This window comes from Cyanistes caeruleus, chromosome 4 (assembly GCF_971803275.1).
Source record: "Cyanistes caeruleus chromosome 4, bCyaCae1.hap1.1, whole genome shotgun sequence".
NCBI lineage: Eukaryota > Metazoa > Chordata > Aves > Passeriformes > Paridae > Cyanistes > Cyanistes caeruleus.
In genome coordinates this window covers 29,038,861-29,058,620 of record NC_141704.1, presented here as the reverse complement: position 1 = coordinate 29,058,620, position 19,760 = coordinate 29,038,861, and the positions used below count along the sequence as shown (strand labels likewise).

General features: G+C 42.7%; 1 protein-coding gene and 1 long non-coding RNA gene across 2 annotated transcripts in view; one reads left to right on the top strand and one right to left on the bottom strand.

Moving 5' to 3' along the window:
* NUAK1 (NUAK family kinase 1) overlaps positions 1 to 4,584 on the top strand; it is a 46,762-nt gene extending 42,178 nt beyond the window's left edge. Inside the window, exon 7 of the mRNA XM_023936530.2 lies at positions 493 to 4,584. Coding sequence (XP_023792298.2) covers positions 493 to 1,646 — 1,154 coding nt within the window. The 3' untranslated portion in view covers positions 1,647 to 4,584. The remainder of the gene's footprint in view (positions 1 to 492) is intronic.
* Positions 1 to 19,121, bottom strand: part of LOC147653513 (uncharacterized) — a 43,025-nt gene extending 23,904 nt beyond the window's left edge. Inside the window, exon 1 of the long non-coding RNA XR_015286350.1 lies at positions 18,858 to 19,121. This is a non-coding gene — a long non-coding RNA (uncharacterized LOC147653513). The remainder of the gene's footprint in view (positions 1 to 18,857) is intronic.
* Positions 19,122 to 19,760: the final 639 nt, after the last annotated feature.

Sequence of the window (19,760 nt, the reverse complement as noted above, 5' to 3'; positions counted from 1 at the left end):
TTGCTTGCCATTCCATTCAGCTTTCTGTCTTCTATGTCTTTGTATGAAAATAAACCTTTACCATATACAGAAGACTACATTGTTTATGGAAAAAGTAATAAAAAATGTAAATACAGAAGTGATAATATGTAGGTCATTTAAAATATCCCAATTCTGTTTTATTTTCCTCCAAGTTTTGTCATTAGAGTCAATAGATTGGTGACTTCATTCAGTAATACAGCACTCTTCACTGTCTAATTCCAGTACAAACATGAATTTATTGGATAGCCCAGTGTACACTTTCCAGAGTGAATCATATTCTTCTGATAAAAAGTAGTGCTCAGAGGCATTTTCCATCATTGACTGATGGTCAAAGCCTTGCTCCCTTTCACTTTCTCTGTAGTATGGAGCATTATTTTTGCTCATTTGATTGTCTTTACACTTTCAATTTAAGCTGACAAACCTAAGAATGTCCATGTTCTAAAAATGTTATGTGCCATTCTTCATCCATAGATGCTCGTGGTCTTATCAGGTGGATGCTGATGGTGAACCCTGAACGCCGAGCAACAATTGAAGACATTGCCAACCACTGGTGGGTTAACTGGGGCTACAAGAGCAGTGTCTGTGACTGTGATGCCATGAGGGAATCTGAGTCCCCACTGCTGGCAAGGTTCATTGATTGGCATCACCGTTCTACTGGCCTCCAACCAGAGACTGATACCAAAATCAAGTGCCTTTCTAAGCCCAAAGGTCCTGAAGTCACACTAGAGAGACAAAGGTCTCTGAAAAAATCAAAAAAGGAAAATGACATTTCACAGTCCATCCAGGAAGGAGGAGCTGAAAATGCAACCAGACTGACCTCCAAGAGACCCAAAGGCATCCTGAAGAAAAGGAGCAACAGTGAACATCGCTCTCACAGTGCAGGTTTTATTGAAGGAGTTGTCAGCCCAGTGTTACCCTCTGCTTTTAAGCTGGAGCAAGAGTTGTGCCGGACTGGTGTGGCCATTAAAAGTGTTGTGGAGGGAGAGGTAGCTGGTAAATATGGCACTAAGCAGTCTTCACTAATGCCAAAAAAAGGAATCTTAAAGAAGACTCAGCAGAGGGAGTCTGGCTATTACTCCTCTCCAGAAAGAAGTGAATCTTCTGAACTCTTGGACAATAATGATGAGACAGTAAACAGTGACACTTCTCCAGGGGTCGCAGAGCCATCCAGAAATGGGTCTTACAGCCATTCCTGCAGGCGTAAGGGCATCTTGAAACATCACAGCAAGTATTCTAGCAACAGCACTGAACCTGCTTTGATTAGCCCTGACACACCAACGCTGGAGGCCATGGAAGAAATGGTCTTGCCTGGGGACGCATTACCTCGAAGTTACAGTCGCCCTTCCAGCGTAATTAGTGATGATAGTATTTTGTCCAGTGACTCGTTTGATTTGCTGGATTTGCAAGAGAACAGGCCAAACAGGCAGAGAATACGGAGCTGTGTCTCTGCTGAAAATTTCCTCCAGATCCAAGACTTTGAAGGACTTCAGAACCGCCCACGGCCACAGTATCTAAAGCGATACCGCAACCGTCTGGGGGACAGCAGTTTTTCTCTTCTCACAGACATGGATGATGTGACTCAGGTCTACAAGAAAGCCCTAGAGATCTGCAACAAGCTCAACTAGCAGAGGGAAGATGGAAAAGGGAGGGAAGGGAGTTATTCTGTGTACCTTTATGATGGAGTAAGCCAGGTCACTGATTTGCTGACAATGGTAGGTTTTGATTCAGAGGAGCTGACTGTACCTACTTAGCTGAACTCCGAGTAAAGTTGCCCCAAAGCCATCTCACACTTCTCTAATTTTGTGTCCTCAAAATATTACCTACCTGACCAGAGAAAAACCTTTGGTCTTTGTATCTGTGATGAAAGCACATCAGGAGCTAGCAGACAAGCATCAAGATTTGATGGCTCAAAGTCAAAGCTAGTCAGAATTAAAACTGGAAGTGAGGGACACATGATTTGAGAAGTTTGTAATTAATATTACGTAAGCTTTATTAAGAGATTAAATGAATTCTTCAAGTCAGATTTGGATGCCTTTTAGAACAAGAGGCTTTATTTCCCTCTGAAGTTATTTGTCTGGGTACAGTGATTGCACAGTGGGAATCTTTGGCTTGCATTATGCATGACACCTGGCTAGGTGGTCACCATGGTCCCTTCCACCAGAGTGACCTGAGAGGTTCTGAACATCTTCTAAGCATTTTACAAGACAAGTTTTCTGCCCCAGAAAAACTTCATGAGGTGTTTGTGGACAAGCAATGGAACAGGTATACATATCTGAACCTCCCATAGTGTCCATAGCCATTGCTCTTCAGTGAGTAGAAAGTTCTAAAATTGTTTCCAACTACCAGCAAAAACAGAACCACAGAAATGATAATGGCAACTGGAAGGAATGTGTGTTACCAGCAGCTAAGTGAATTTCTAAGGCATTTCAACCCATATGTTCAATCTGTGACTCTTTCAAGATGGCCAGCCAAATGAGTGCCCAGACAAAGATAAATCTGACAGAGATTCTCAAGGGTTAACTGACCCTCCAGTCTAAAGTTCAGTCACTGTCAGCAAATGGTGCCACCTTGCTGTTAGCTTGTAGTATTAGGGGGTGACAGTAGTTTGCAATCAGAATGTTAGGTAAGGAAAAGGTTGTGGAATGTAGGAAATGGATAGAGGTCAGAAAGATAGTGGGAAGATGCCTTTCTGCAAATGAAAATGTTTCAAGGTTGGTGGTAATGGAGCAGAAAGAATTGAGTGATGAAATGATAACGGTAGATTTAATAACAGAGTTAGTTAGCATAAAGTTGTGGGCCTGCCTCTATTTAGTGTAGCTGGTACTGAGTGTGCAATGATACCAGTTTGAAAAGAAAAAAGGATATGTTGTTTGTGTTCACAGACATATCCAGCTATCCAGACCGAAGGCTTCAACTCCCATAAAGGTACCACGTGGGTCTACTGGATTACCTGAATGTAAGCCTATGTCAGAAAGGCACTGTGTGTTTGACAGGCCTGGGCAAACTGGAATCTTCAGGCCCATTTCAGTCTCATTTCCATGAGCACATAGCCCTTGGCTTTCTTGGAGGTGCACTGGTGTGATTCAATCACACGTTTCAGCCGATGATGTCAAAATGATCCACAGCTGCAAAACTTGTATCCACACTCATACCCAGAGCAGAGGGGCATGGGGAAAGTTCTGGTCTTATTCCTGACCTGTAACTGGAACTGAAAGCAGAGTTTGACCCACTGTGTCCCAAATCCTAGAGATGGTGCAGAAACCAAATAGATTTCCCCTGGGGATTCCTTGGGAATTGGGGATAAGTCCATATATCGTTGGCATCTGGGACAGGGAGCTATTTCACTTGCATATTCCTCTTACTCAGTGTGTCATGGTACTTAAGTCTGCTGGTTCCTCCTAAAAATCAAGTGGGCTACCTAGCACAACAATGAACCAGCTTGAGTTTCCTAAATCAGTTAATCTGCCTCTGTGGAGAACCTTTACTTTTTTACTTACTCACTTACACTGGACCAAATTTGACTCTGAAATAAACAGCGTCAATACCATGAAATCTCTGAGAGACGTACTCTCAGGTGGTCAAGTGAAATCTGGCTCACTGTTGTTTGCTCAGGAAGGGCAACTGCAGGTCACTTCTCTACAGATGTGTACCTCTCTGTATGATATTCAGACATCTCATCTTGTCTCACAAGCCCTGCATGTGCTCTGTTACCCCATCCCAGACCAGCACCCCCTTTTGCAGTGTGTTGAATTAACAGGTTTGCTGTGGTGCATTTTAAAACAGCTCAGCAGCAGTCTCCATTGCCTTTCTGAAACAAGGGTGGATGTGCCTTGCAGCCATGGCTTTCAGCTCCTGCCCTGGGGTGTAAGAGCTGCATCCTCAGCTGGTGTGAGTCAGTGCTGTCCTGTTGAGGCTGGAGCATCACACCTTCCCTGCACATCTGGCACTAAACCTTGATGGATTTATAGAGGTTTCAGGATGAAGGGAAGGGAGCTCAGCCGGCTGTGGCAGGGAAGTGAGGAGCACTCTGAAGGCTCCTATCTCCAAGGCTTTTGCCCAGGCCTGCTTCCTTGTGTACAAATGTGAATGAGTGAGTGACTGCTTGCTGCCAAACTGGAAATGTTATGTAGGGATTTACTGGCATGTTACTGGCATGTTACATGTTTACTGGCATGTTATCATTCCTAGAAGAGAAGAAAAAAAAAAAACTTGACTGCACATTGTTACTATTAGTGTTGTGATTCTTATTTAATTTTTTTTGTAATACAAAGTCAACTTTTTTATTTGAATTTGTCTTTTTTTTTATTTATTGGTCTGAAAGCCATTTCAAAGTTATAATAATATATTTGGTGTAATTTAATTGGTGCAACATTATTTTACAGCTCCGGCCAAAATTGTTTGGTGTAATTTTTTGGTTTTTTTTGGTTTTTTTCTCCCAATCCTTGGTTGGTTTGAGCTCTACAAGGCACACAGGGAAAAACGCTGGATAATCACCCGAAGTGTTTGTATTTTTAATCTGATACTGTTTTTTATTAAATAAAATGAAATTAATGTAAATGTGAAGAGTCTCTCTCCCCCTTTTCTTTTTCACTGTACATCAACATGAGCCAATGCCAAATGGTAATGAACTTGTCATGCAGAAATACAGCAGCATCTCAGCACTTTGTACCAAGTTGTTTATGCAAACCTCCTTGGCTCATTTGTGCATTTGAATATAACGTGGGTGGCCACAGAGATTCCCTTGCTGTGAAACATTTGACACTGCAAAGCACACAGAGCCTTCAGCTCTAGAAAAGTTAGGTGGAGAACAGCTGGCTGGGGGTTTTCTGTTGAAGATAAATGAGGTTTGTGGGCCAGGTGTGCTGTAGGTGAGACAGAGCTGTCTGAGTGGACACAGCACAACTCATTTGTAGCTCAGAGACAGATGGTCATGGTCCATTCTCCACATCTGGGAAAGGGATAGTTTATTGACAATGTTTTTGTTGGTAAAATTTAGAGGGTTTGAGCAGTAATTTCATCAAAAAAATTGATGGCCATGCACTGCTGTCGAATTTGTGTTGATTTTGGTCAGATGGCTTTGAACAGACAGAGAAATCGGTGAGAGGGGAAAAAGGGGAGTCATTTTTTTTTGGAATCCCTGTGATCACCAGAAGGCTTTAGATTGCTTTTCTTGGAAAACAGGTGGACATCATAAGAGAAGCTTGGTGTTAGGTATGCTGTGTTTGCTGGGGACTTGTTAAAATAAAGAAAATGGTTGGCAATGTCTTCGTATTGGCTCTGAGCAAGACACAATTAAGCTTCACCCTTGATGCAGCCAGCCAGGATACCTGTGGCATATATTCTGCTTGGCAGTTTGTATTAGGATCCGAGGTTTGGATATTATGGGGAAAAAAAAAAAAAGGCTGTAATTGTTCTAATTCATTTTTTCTCTCTTGAGCTTTTCTAAAACAAGAAGCCATGGCTGTAGCTGCTAAGATTATGACCACTTGAAACCCAGTGAGAATAAAGGGAAGAAACCAATAATGCAGAAGGGTTAAGCAGGCGTTAATACATTACAAAAGGAATGATTATCTGCTGTGTGCTAATTGAGTCAGGAATTATGAGGTGTATAGTCAAAGTCAGCAGGCCCGTTCTTGCACCTGAGGTGAATAAGGTCTAATTGTGCTGCTGGTGGAAAATATACTGCAAGTCTCTTCTGCAACAGCAATTATGAAACAACTTTTTTTTTTTTTTTTAAACACACTAGTTAAAAAGTGAAGCTGAGGGCAAACTATTTGTTTTATTTTCAAAATAATGACTTTTCGAAAGTTATGGATGGCTGGGCATGCTGCACATTTGTGGCAAGCTCTGAGGAGTAATTATGTACATGTTTGTACAGCTCTGATAGTGCACAGCTCTGGGGTGGGAGCTCATAGTCTTAATTTTCCTATTTATTACAGCAGATAAGTGCAGAGCAATATGCCTCAGCTGAAGCCACATAGTACATCTGTTGACAGACCTGGTCTTCTTTTATGTTTACTGCATAGGCATTCTAGTGGTTCTCAGAAATAGTTAAGTTTTTATGGTTTGGGCAAGACAGGAGCAAGGAAGCAAGAGGAGAGCATTTTTAGTTACTGCAAACAACTGAATTTGCAGATAAATTTGTTATTGACTGCAAAGTGTGTGCAGTAAAACTTTGCAACAGCAGAGCCTCAGTTACAGCTACAGGGTAAGTAGTAACCAGCCTAATGAAGGGAGATGTCTGATACTCATGCAAATTTGGTATATATAAGAGGCTTATCAGTTTGATTCAACATTTATCTCAGTGATTCACGGCTCATTTTAATGAGCTGCTTCTGGAGACAAATCTGCAGGAATGCTTTTGTTGAGCCAATAGAAACTCTGATCCTTGCTAGCATCAGCCCAAGGTTGCTGGTACCTGTTTGGGGGTTAATAATTTCAGGGTTTCAACTGAAAATTTTACCACAGGAGAGAACAAGCTGGGTTTCCACTGTGTTACTGGTATTTAGAATTCAATTGGAGCCTTTTTTTGTCTGGTGGAGCTGTTTTTTCCTCCTTGCCAAACCAAGACATCTTTCTCATAAAAGACTGAGTAATTTGGCTGGAGAAGCAACTTTTTTGGATAGATGATCTGAGCATTTCTTTTCTGGCTATTTCTCTCTATTCCTTACTCCACCCCCCCCCCCATATTTCCTGGAATTTTATCAGTGCAGAAAACCCTTTGATTTGTGTGTCATCTGGCCATCCAGAGCCCTGAACTTTTAAGGAAATTATATTTACTTGCACTGATGCTTAATTGTTCCTTGGAAAAGCATTTTACAAGACAATTTTACAAATCTCCTGAAGACTCTTCATCCCAACTCAACTTCACGCTGAGTATTGCACCAGGCCCAGGGCCACAAAGGAGTTAGCTACATGGCTGCTGTCAAAATAAGGAAATCAGCTGTTGGTGCTGGCTATAGGTACACTTCTGGGTCAACTTCTTCATTCAGCAAAGCATCTTGACTGCCAGTGTGAACTCAGTTTTTTTGACACTGAGCACCTCTGAAAATCCATGCCCAATTTGTCTCACAATGAGCACCCTGCACTGAAGCCTTTGCTGTCAGAGACCATGCGGGAATGTTGGCATCAACCCGCCTTGACATTTTCCTTTTTGCCCTTTCCCCTTTAACTTTCTCCTATTTACTTAACACGAAGCGTGTCTCTCCCTCGTGTAGTCCAAATCCTGCTTGCTGTCCTGTTTAGCTTTGTTCCATAGACTGCATCAATCTCCTGTCAGGATGGTGGGTTGAACTTTGCTCTTAAGTTCCTTTTGCAGCTCCAACCCTGGCTGTGGCATCGCTTGGCCTTGGAGGCCGTTGGGATCCATTGCTGACGTGGTGGCTCCAGCACTGGTCCTTTGCAGCAGGCAGCTTTTCTTCCAGGATGCAGAAACCATGGCTGGGACCCTAAGCTAACAGCAGGGAGCTCTCTGAAAGAGGCGCCAAGCTGCAGGACAATTACAAAGCCGGGCTGCCAGGACAAATGGGTTAGACTGACCCAATATAAATCCCTGGAAGTTGGTGGTGAGATTATACCCTTCCCAGCAGGAATCCACTGGGAAAACTGTGCTCCTTTCATAGGCTGGGGAGATGCTAATGCATTCAGAAATATGAGGAAAGAATAACTGTAGAAGGACTGTCTGAAAAGCTGTGGAGGAGGGAGAATTTTTCTTGTGGCTCTGCAGTACACAGAGTTTATTAAGAAACCCTTCCAAATTTAAGCCTCAGAGATAATATGACAAGACATACTTTAAATAGAACTGAAGGGAAAACAAATTCATAACAGATGTTAGAAAATATGTAAATATATATTTGTATTTACATATAAAGCCCTAGCCCTTGCCTGCCAGGCAAGATTGCTAGGACCAGAGCATGTGTCATCATCCCAGCTGCATTGGGAATTGTGAAAAATATTTCTTTAAATGGTCCTTCAAACTCTGTTGTTCTCTTTAGCTGCACGTCCACAGCTTGACAATTTTATCAGAAGATTTCTTGAGACAAGGGATCTGCTGCCTGAGAAGAAATCTTTGCTAAATTCCCATACAACTCAGTGCCACAAGGAATGTTCAGTTAGCTCCAGCCCTTAGAAACCCCAAGGTAGTTAAGCCCCTTGCATTCCCAGGACAAAATTGTGTCAGAGTGGAAAGAGGCAATGGGTAACATTGTCAAGTATTACATCCCCAGATGGTGCAAACTGATGGTGACCCAACCTTGACAAACATCCAGCCTTAAAAACCAAATTCCTATCATTGTGAAACTGTGATTGGATTGAGTGGGAATGGCTTCCAGCCTCACATGCTCACCATTTGATCTCTCCATATGAGGAATTCTGTATTTCCAAAAGTAGTGTTAGAAATACCTGTTTCTGAGAAGCCAATTTCAGCTGCCTGAAATTTTTGAATTTTTTTTTACCTGAATTTTTGAAACCGATGGCCACCATCTGCTCCCTGTGACCTTGGTCTGAGCTCAGATTTAGGTTAAGTCTAAGTTAGACTTAGACCTTAGTCTGGTCCTGTGTGCTTACAAGGATAAGGCTTACTGGACCTCAGGCTGGACATTTCAAAATAGAGATACTCTGAAATATTGAGCCTTTCCTTGACTGTCTGGGGTCTTTCAAAACATGGACACATCAGGGCATTGTAAAATTTTGGGGAAGTTGAACAATTCTTCAGCTGAATAGGAATTTTATCATTAGTGGTGATGTTTTAGGGAATCAAAATGCTTTTAATTTCTCAGGAGTGTATGACTGCAAGTACTGCATAGAGGACAGGAAGCTTCAGCCCCTTTGAAAAACAAGACACTTGCAAAGCTTTCAACAACCAAGAACTTGAGTGTTACAGTTCACTAAATCTGTCCTTTCCTAAGGGAAATGATGCTTTGGTTAAGTTTCTAATGTGATCTTATCCCAGGGTATCCCACCAGACGAGTCTGGGTGGGCATGGAAATTTTCCTCTTGTGACATTAATAGAGAAGACAAAAAAACCCAGACAAGTAGCACATGAACAACATCACCTGGCCCATGAAGAAATAACTGCAGTTGCTTTTTACTAGAGCCAGAATGTTGTTTTCTGAAAAGTTCCAAATTATTGATCTAGCAATGACTTGGGTAGGTAACTCTGGAACAAGCAAAACTATTGATTACAGAAAACGTGGCAGAGTAGGGGCAACATTTAATCTTGGTGAGAGAATAGAGGGACAATCTTCTCTTGTACTGGATATGAATGAATAAATTAATTTCCTCCTACTGTTCCATGCTGAAATTGGAGCAGATTTACTAGAGCCTCTTTTTCCCAGGGCAAGTACCAATAGTTAGGTTTTCTCACAAGAGATGCAGATTTGTCCCGTGTCACCATTTGCAGCAGGACCGAAGTTGCACAGAGAATGGACTCTGCTGGCTGACATGCTGAGGGAGAGCCCTTAGAGCCCGGCCCAGAGCCCTGGGACAATGACAACTTTAGCGTGAGAGAGGGATCAGAGCCCTTAATGCACTTGAATGGGACTGCCAAGGATAGCTTTTGTTCAAGTTCTGCCATGCAAACAAAGGAAGATTTGCATATTTTCCCCTCTGACATCAGCATGCTCCCCAACACCTGCAAAAGCGCCCTTGCCACAGAGGGCATCTCTAAAAATACTTCTGAAAATTGTTGTGAGCAGACCTGATTGCTTCAAACAGCAGAAAAGCCTTGTTTGTCAACACACTCAGTAAACTTTAATTAAAACTGTACTGTTCCACCACAAAGTTATCTGGCTTTTCTTCTGGCAAAGCTGTTACTACTGAGAAAGGAATTCCTGCATTAGTTTATCTGCCTTCACCCTTTAAACCTTTTCTTCTGAAGAAGCCTGGGTCAAAAACTGAAGCAAGGTCCTCCAGCTATAGAAACTAAGCTCAAGTCAGTTTGAGGAATGGAACAGAAATGACATCAGTTTTGACCAGCCAAACCTTGTCCACATTGCCTGCATGAACATTCCATGTCTAGTGCCAATTTCCCAGAAACACTGCGAGGCCGAGGCTGTACTGACTAACTGCCTGCTTAATGGAAGTGTGTTGGATGCATCAGATGGCTCTCAATTAATTTAGTCCCTTGCCCTGGTGTATACACTCCACACTACACACAAACAGTTGTTTGGTGTTTGAGAGGGCAGTAGAAAGCCTGCAAAGCTCAAAGGAGAGATTTGGGGTTTCACCACTAAAGCATCCATACTCTCCTTCACATGCATGTGAATAGAAAGCCTTTGTTCAGATCTAGCCAAGGAGAAATAAACTGTTGTTGGAAGGTCATTTCAGCTTGCTTCAAGGGGTGAGGAAGAACTAGAAAAAAATAACCAAATGTGGTCTTCTTACCAGTGATTACAAGTATTGTCTTTCATCAGAACAAGCAAGGTTTTGTTAGAAATATCTATTTTTGTGTTTGATTAATTCATTGTAGGTTCAGGCTAGAGGTTTTATAAAAGCTTTAGCTATCACAGTTCCTGAGTGTCCCACTCGAGGCACCCTGGGGAGGTTTGATTTTTAGAGAATGAGTGTCTTATGAGGACACAGCAAATGTGCAAACTGAATCTGTCTTGCAGGTCTTGGTGGTTGCTTCTCTGAGTGGTGCCTGTCAGCATTCAGGAAATTATGAGTTCAGCTAGCTGTTAGCAGAGGAAAGATCTCCATTAATCTGTTCTCTATTGATATCTGGAGGCTTTGCTTGGATTTCAGACTCCACCAAAATGTAAATCTACCACCAGGTTGGTAAGCAACCATGCTAAGTCCATCTTCCAGCAAAGCACCACCACTTTTATTAAGAAGAGTTTTGCTACAGCTAATGAATTCATTTTAAAGGGAGGGTAGGGAGAGGGCCCATGTGACATTTCAGATGTAATTCTGCCAGGATTTCCTGTAGTTTAGTCTCTTTTATGAAATATTTCCCTTTATCTCTTATAAGAACCCTGATTCACTAAATTACTCCTTTAACTAACTTTTGTTTAAAGGTAGGCCTGCATGTTCCTTGCTGACTCAGGGCCATGGCTGACAGTGAAATGCTACCCAGAAAAATCCCCAAAGGTCAGTTTTCAGTATTATTTTTTGACATGAACTCAAAGAGGTTGGCAAAAATGCTTCAGTAGTGTTTTTCCTGAAAAAACTGAGCAATATTATATATCTGTCTTTCTGCAAATATGAATATCTGGTACAAACCACAGTTTGTCTGGCTATGTTCTGTTTTCTTCTTCTATTCTGAGTATTCATTTCTGCAGATAAATGGCTTGCAGTAGTCTGTCATATAAATGGTCATTAACAAATCAAAGCTGGAATTTTCAAAAACAGTCAGCATAAGCCTAGATCTACTCTTGTTCAAGTTACTGGCAAAACCCTTAGAGACGTTATTTTTCTTTTTCTACAGATAGCCTCTCATAAACCTAGAATATTTCCCCATTTCTGGTAGAATCATTATAGGAGTTATTGCATAAGGAAAGAACATTCTGGCAATATAATAATGATAACCCGGATCTTCTTTTATATAATTATGGATTCAGAAGGAATTAAATCAGCAAGCTTAGTGATGGAGAGAAAAACTGAACAGGTTGTTCCAGTACATCCAGGGTCACTGTCATATTTGATTTTGTAGCCCATAAAATCTTCCCTGCTGTAGTGGACATCTAAAATGACTGGCTTTACGTGCTGATTTTTCTTTCCCAAATGGCATAGGCAGGCTCCTTAGGCTATGGCTTAAACTTCCTTAAAAACCCAACAAAAATAATAAAGCTGACCTTTAATCTGCTTGATTTCTTTTTAACTGCCTGAATAAAGTGAACAGTCTTTGAAGGAAAGAAGATGCAAAATCAGAGCTCAGAACAAATGGCTATTGTAAGGAGTCTTTCCTCACCTCTTACTGTTCTGGGTTTCCCTGACAGCCCATGGGCCATGTAGCACTTCCTAACACAGGCACATCAGCAGCAACCTCCACTGCAAGCCCACACCTTGCTCCAAAAGTGCCATCACACCCAGGAAACCCCCAGGATCCCAGCTGTGCTGTCCCTTGCAAATACCTACACTACCCACACCTTGATCTGAATGACTTCAGGGATCCCCTGAAGGGTGTTTTCGTACTCCACTTCCACCAATGTTTTTGTTTTTCTCCCCTTGGAGCATGGCCTGATGCTGCTCATTGCTATTCAAGGTCTAGGGTGCCTGGACCATGTGTTTCCCGCCAGTTTGTTGAAGATAATTTGATATGTGGATTTGCAGACACAACATCAGAGACTGATTCTTAACTGGACATCCCACCCCATAGTTCCTTCTCACTGAGTCCCATTAGACAAGGCTAATATACACCTTCTGCTGGCATAGGCAATTTGCTTTAAAAGTAGATAACCAAGCTCAGGAAGGAAGGAGTGGCTGGGGGGATTGGAGCAGTTGGTTTCCATGCTGGGAATCCCCATTAGGCTGAACAATATCCCTCTTGTTTGTTGAGCAATAACGAAGAGTCACTTCAGGCGCCTCAGACCTGCACTAACCTGCGGAGTTCGCAGGCTCTGCCCCGCCTGATGCATCCAGGACTTTGCTCGGTCGAGTGTCTGCTCCTGGCTGCTCATCTGGTTTTTTTCTTATATGTAAAAACCAGTAATATTACTTTTATTTTAAAAATATGAACTAAAAAAAAAACCCCAAACGGCAGGCTGTATCTCCTATGTTGTTTGACTGATGCTGTCTGTGTGGGGCACACTGCAGGTTGCGAGCTCCTTGTGGGAGCACAACACGTACACAGCTATGCAATTTTTATGTGCATTTATCCCACAGTCCTTCACTGAGCACAACTCTGATCACTGATGTCATGATTACTCATGTCAGATGTCTCATGCTGGCTTTCAGGCCTTTTGTTCCACTTTCATGATGACTATGGGGAGATCTTGCGAAAGTACCATCATCAGCAAAAGAAATTAAAATCAGCTAGGATTTTGGCTTCTGTCACTGTGAAAAATCTGCAGTTCAGGAAATTTTGAGCTATTGTTATAACAAAAGCAGCTTCCTCTCTTTTCATTTTCATTTGCTTGGATCTTTCTCTCAGCTTTTCCACTCTTGAATTCTTTATGAGCTAAACCAGAGAAACTGGAGACCTACATAACTCAATCACTGTACAGATGCATTTTCATAGGAAAAGTTGTGAAAACACTATAAGACACCAAACAAAAGAAATTTTTTTCCCCAGCTTCCCTTCAGTTCATAATTAGAGCACTTAATATAAGTTCCAAAATATCAAAAACTTCAAGCAGCCACATGGATCAGTCATTCTGCAATTGTATTTAGAGGAGACTTGAGAATTTGTACATAAAGCAGCCTGAAGAACAAAGACGTCTGCCCTCGGGAAGGATATTAATATTGAAGGAGGCCTACATTTGAGCATGCTTCTAATCCTGCTTCAGGGGATTTTCTTCCAGCAGGGATTTTCCTGCTTCAGTTGCTAATTTCCCTGAAGGCATTTTGACAAGTAGTATGCCTCTTTACACTTTTTGTCATAGGTATGGTATTTGAGGGAGACAAAGTGAGAATCTACAAATCTGCATGTGTACAACGAAGGAAGGAGTTGTTAGTATATGCTTAAGGGCAGACAAAGGATTATCCTCTAATCTGCTCATTTTGCTAAACAGAAGTTGTACAGATTTACCAGATATTACTTGTGTCTGTTTAAATTACAGCTTATCTTTCAAAAAATAACCAGCCTTGGTACAAGCATTCCAGTGGATGAAGAAACAATCGAATTCCTTGGGAAATCGTTTCAGTCATTTATTACTAATACATAAAGCTGATATTTTCAGAGTCACCTTGAGAAGCGAGCAAACCAAGACCCGGAGGCAGTTAATCTTTAAAATCTCCATATGGAGGAATTTCTTCAGCATTTTGATAGTGTACCTCTGAAGCCTAGCTGAAATTAAAGTGTTATTAAGTCCCTGAAGTCTTCTGATCTCAAGGAGAAACTTAAAAATGGTTGGAAAATATGAACACTCAATTCATGTCTGCTGCGTGCATTTAATCCCCTGTCTCTTTCTTCCCAAAGGTTGCATACATATATATATATATTATATATATATAAATAATAACTGAATGAGTAAATAGATACTGCCTGTGTCCAGGATCAGTAAGTTGAAAACAATGCTCTGGTTAAGCTTCCATCCAGTCCTGTGGGATGCATATGATGGGAAATGCTTCTGTGTTGTTTACATAGGTCTGAAAACAGGGTTTTGACATCCTGTAGCAAATGCTTAGGGAATGTGTGCTGGGATATGGAACACTTGTTTCACTAGTGCCAAACAAATAAAAAGCCCCCAAAACATTCCTGGATAAAATTTTCTAATTGTTTTTGGAAAAAAAAGTAATTTTTTCCACATCCGTTAACACATTGTCATGACAGGTAAGTTAATTTTCCAGCAGTGCTCTACTGTTCCAAGTTTACCCACAGAATGTGCACAAAATTCCTAATTAATCTCTTACAGCAATTAGCTTTGAGAGTACAGAGTTTGAATTTTGTGAATATTAACTGATATAAAAATTCAAGGGAAACCCTCAATTATTCGACAGTGAAGCTAAGTCTGTGTTACAAAATGCAAAAAAAAAGTGACCTAGAATAGAAACCATTCCTGATCTACTGTCTGATTTTCTGATGCCTCTTCCTACTGGTATCAGTGATAGCGTGTGAAAAGTAACCACAAAATATGTAGCTTCATCATACCAAAAAGACACGTAAGTAGGAGAAGGGGACTGGATTTCAAGAAAGCAAGCTGGATTTATGGAGGAAGATTAAAAAAGCTAATTATGTTTAACTTGGCTGACAGACAGCTAAAAAAGGGGATATGATAACTGCCAACAAATATTTGAAAGATGCATAATACACCAAGGAAAGAGGGAAATAGTTTGAGACAAAGTCTGGTAAAGCAAAATTTAGCCTGGGTAGAATGCTAACAATGAGACCTGTCAGACTGCAGAAAAATTTCCCGAGGGAATTAGTCAACACCTCATTAAAAAAAATACCTTGGACAACATGCACTGAGGGGCATTGCAGGGAATAATTCTTCAGTGAGAAAGTCAGGGACCAGGGAGCTTCATAGGCCACATTCTCTCCATTATTGCTGCTGTTGTCAATATGATTTTAAAGATTTTCCCAACAATGTTTTTGAGGCACAAGACTTTTATTTCCTCCCTGACAAACACTAGATGGAGGGAAATTCTCTTTGAGGGAAATTACTCTTTTTATGGAAAATTTGAAACATGAAGAGAAAGTCACTGTATTTGGAATGGGAACAGTGGAACACACCAAAATGGTGTTGTGCCAACTTTGTCTGTCCCCAGGGAAGTTTCAGTGCAGCTGACAGGAGTCACTGCTGTCGTTGAAGTGCCAGGGAATTGGAGACAATCTGTGTTTTGGATCATGTATGCAGCCTCCTGTTCAACCTAAGTTCCATAGTGGACTTGCACTTGAGCAGCTATCCTGTGCCAAAAGCCAACCTGCCTTGAGTATGGTTTTTATTCCTAAATCAGATAATTTGATTTTGTCAACCCACCTCCAGAGCACATAATTTTTTTGCAATCTAGACCTGCCTTCACTATTAGGGGTTGCATTTCTATGCCAGAAATACCAGCCTATATTTTTCCACAGGACTGGCTCCCCTGCATGATCTACCACAACTGAGATTTAACATAGCTGGAGTGGAGCAACTGTGAATCTACTTAGCATCAGTCTTATGAAAGTCAGTGGAAACAGCTGATCCCTTAAAATGAGAAGGGAACCACAGTTTCAATGTGCATTTATGCCAATGTAACTCCTCTGCCTCATACTAGGATGAACTGAAGCTAGGCAGCAGTGAATCAGACCTAATATGTTTAGTACTTGTATACTAAATTTATGAGGCACCCAGTGACATTTGCCTTATGTATAATGGTAGCACTCCCAGCAGGATGATCTAATCATTCATAAGGAATTATGGTACAATGTTGGAGTTTATTTAATGCTTAATGTTCACAACAACCTCCAGCATTGATTTTAATCTGGTTACTGCTCACATTGTGAAACAGATCTCTGTGGAGCAGCAGCAGCAGCAGCAGCAGCAGCAGCAGCAGCAGCAGAGGAGATCAACCACATCCTGTGCAGCGTGGCATATATCAGCAGTACAAGGTTCCACTGTTTTTTCTGACAGGCAGAGGAAACAGAGTTGATTCACACACCAGAACAATTCCTCTCACCAAGACACTTAGGAATGCATCAAAGGAAACCGGTCTCTTTCTGCAGGCTTCCTCTGAGCAATGGGCTTACTGTAAATCAAAGGCTAAAAAAATAGCACATTTTGAAAATGGTGCCCTTGACAAATGGAGCAGGAAGACCTGTGAAAATTTGGATGCAGCAGAATGACTTTTCAAGGAGTGCATGCCAAGGTGTTAATTTTGTAATATGTATTTAGAGTGGCACATCTTTCTGCTTCTAACATTGTATTCCCTCCAAGAGGAGACCAAGGCTAAAAAAGGTCTGCCACCTCCAGGAGATATACTGTCCCTTAAAAAGAACCAATAATACAGGAAAGAAAGGAGGAAAAAGAACTTTCATCCAAGTTGGTTTCTCAATTTCTAAGGAAAATGTTCCAAATAACTGAATGAGCTTTTTATAACCAGAATCTCCTTCTGGGGTCCCTCCAGCTTGGTTCATGTTGCCTTCAAGTCATTTTAGCAGCAAATATTTCCTGAGCAGGAAGGGCAAATTGTTCTTCTAGTGGAATTTAGTCACAAGGTTTTAGGGAAATAATATTAATATTCACAGCTGCTGTGTCAGTGCCATAGAGTAGAAGCAGATTCACAAGGATGGCTGGTTTGTATCCTGTCCAGCCTTCATCCAAGACTGGCAAGCTCATTTTGCTAATTTTCCCCTGGAGAGATCACTACTTTATCCCTTCAATGATTTCTTGAGCTACTTGCTTAAAAGATGTATTTACATGGCATCTGTTTGTGTGATTGATTGTTCTTATGACTTGTTGCCTGGCAGCAGCTTAAATATTACATTAAAAAAAAAAAAGGCATAAAAAATTCCTTCCTAGTAAGTTAAATTTACATTAAGGAGGTTCTCACATTTAACAGTCCTTCTGCAACCACATGTGACAACACGGTGAGGAACAGGACCCATCCAACTTGTTTGCCTTGGGCTGTCAGAGAAACAAATGACTGTGGACTTTTCTTAAAGAAGCTTATAGCATCATTTCAAATGTCACGGGGCAACAGCCAAGGCTCTTGTATTCTCCAGACAAAAACACTGTGAGCCTGTGAGTATTACCGACACAGATCCTGCTTTCTGGCTTGGAGGAAAAGCAACCACACCGCACCTCCCACAGCCATAGAAACAGCTGGCAGACAGTGACAGCCTGATGTGGGTCCTCTTCCCAGCTGCCCCACATTTGCAGCACTGTGTCCCTGCTGCCTCCTGGATGCTGCTCTGCTCAGTAAAAGGACCCTCAGCGTGTCACTTCCAGGCAGGTCTCAGTGTGTGCCCTGACCAAAGATGCTTTGAGGTAGGGACACGAGCCCTCAGCCCAGCATGGGGTGCTAAGTGCCCACCATGAGCAAGAGTCCAGATTGCAGCTGTGTCCTGGGTTTTATCATGGGGAAATAGGGACATCTGAGAGTGAGAGAGAAGGGAGAGGAATTACTCATACCAAGAGGCTCATGAAATTAGAGGGAGTCAATCTATGACTCTGCATTGTTGGTTTCTGGGGTAACTCTAGCGCAGTTCATGGTACAGAACATTATTGGCTGGGTACCCCTGGGCTTCTCCCCAGGGAAGGCTTGCAGGGCTTGATCTCACCACTGGCAGCGGCCAAGGGATTGTCTGGAGGGATGTCCCTGCAAGCCTGGCAGACAGTGGGAGTTATCAGTCACCCTGCAGATGCTTTGCCGGGCATCGCTCCTGTGAGGCGATGCTGGCTGCACAAGCTGCCGAGGAGCAGCGCTATTATCGGCTAACATGTCTGGTTACTTTATAGACCCAGTTAACAAGGGGGGGGGGGCCCAGAAAATTCTTACATTGTGCAAAGGACTCTTTTCTCCCCCCGCCCCCCCCTTTGTTTGGATCTTTGCCACTGTTTAAATTTCAGCAGATTTGCTATCCCAACATCTGCAGTTTGATTATTTGACTATTGCCTGGCTCTGGGTCAAACCACAGCAGAATACACTAGTCTGTGATTTACAGCCTGGGCTGTGATTATAATGGTTTTATTTTAGTTGGACCCCTATTTACAAGCTCATTTGTATTAGTGCACAGTGTTGTAATAACAATGGTAGAATTATTAGGTCTCGCAGAAACAATCGCACGTAGTAAATGGCTGCGGCTCACAGGGCGCTGCTTAAGTGCTCCAGCAGCCTGGAGATGTCTGCAGCACAGAGGCTGCCATTTTTATAGCAAGGTGGGGAGGGGAGCGAAGAGAGGACCGGAGAGGGGGAAGGAGCCGGGGAGAAACATGGTTGTTATTCATTCTTTTCTAAGTAAATAGAAAGGACGTGTGTTTCCTGGATTAGCCGCTGAAAACAAATGCTGAGAGGGGAAAGAGCTGGTGTTTCCCTTCAGCAGGGTTAAATAAGGTACTGTGCCTCGGCGCTGATGGCCGGCGGCTGCTCGGAGCCACTCCACATGCCATGAGGGACCCCACAGGGCCTGCTGAGGGGCACCGTGGCACTGGGGAGGGTCCTCGATAGCCCTGGGTGTCTCGGCTTGCCCTGGAGAGCCCATGGCCAGCTGCAGTGGAAGTGCCTGAGGTGCAGAAGCTCAGCCCCGGGGGCCTTACCTGGCAGCAGGGGGGTGGAAGGACGAGGTGAGACCGGGGGGTCCGTGGCACCTCTGAGGGGCCCTGCTGAGGCCGGCCCAGGACTGGGCCCGGCTGGTGTGAGCCATTGTTGGTGCAGGGCTGCACCGCTGTTCCACAGGCCTTGCCTCGGGACCCTGTGTCATCTCTCTCTTCTCCTTGTGAAAGCAGGAAGGATACTCAGGGTTTTACCTGGCACACCAGCGCTGACCCCACCAGGCCTGAGTTGGACCACAGGTGGCTGGAGCTGACCACTACTGCAGGCCTCATGTTTGACCTGCCAGTGTGAGGAGCACTGGCAGCTTCTGCTGGAGACTTGCAGGTGTCAGGCAGTTTTGCAAATTGTGTTTTTTATGTGATTGGTGGCCCTGGGGGATCCAGTGGCAGGGTGGACAGGATGGAGGAGAAGCCAGGCTTCAGGTTCTGCCACTCTCTCGCTTTCCCTGGAGGGAGCTGGGAAAAGACAGCTTATCCACTCTGTGGCAGTGCTGTCCGAGGGCTTCCACCTCCTGCCCCACCACTGGTTGAAAATTAAATATTAAAAAATTATGGTTATCTAGTCTCAGGCAGGAAAAAAGCATCTTCAAATAGAAAAAAATCAAAGGAAGAGTAGTACCAAGAGTTATTATCATTCATTGTGAAGAATGTAGGACAAGGAAAATGCCCTGTCCTGACTTGCAAGGCTTAAGTCCTTTCTCTGATGTGACCCCCTCGACCATCGTCTGAGTCTGTACATGAAAAATGGGTGAGCTGAATCATCCTCTCTCCTGACTATGACAAGAGCATAGGCCAAAAAAGCACTTCATATGGATGTTTCAGATAAATTACTCAAAATGCCTGAGATTAAATTAAAGATATCCTATTTAAGATGATGGTTATAAAGCT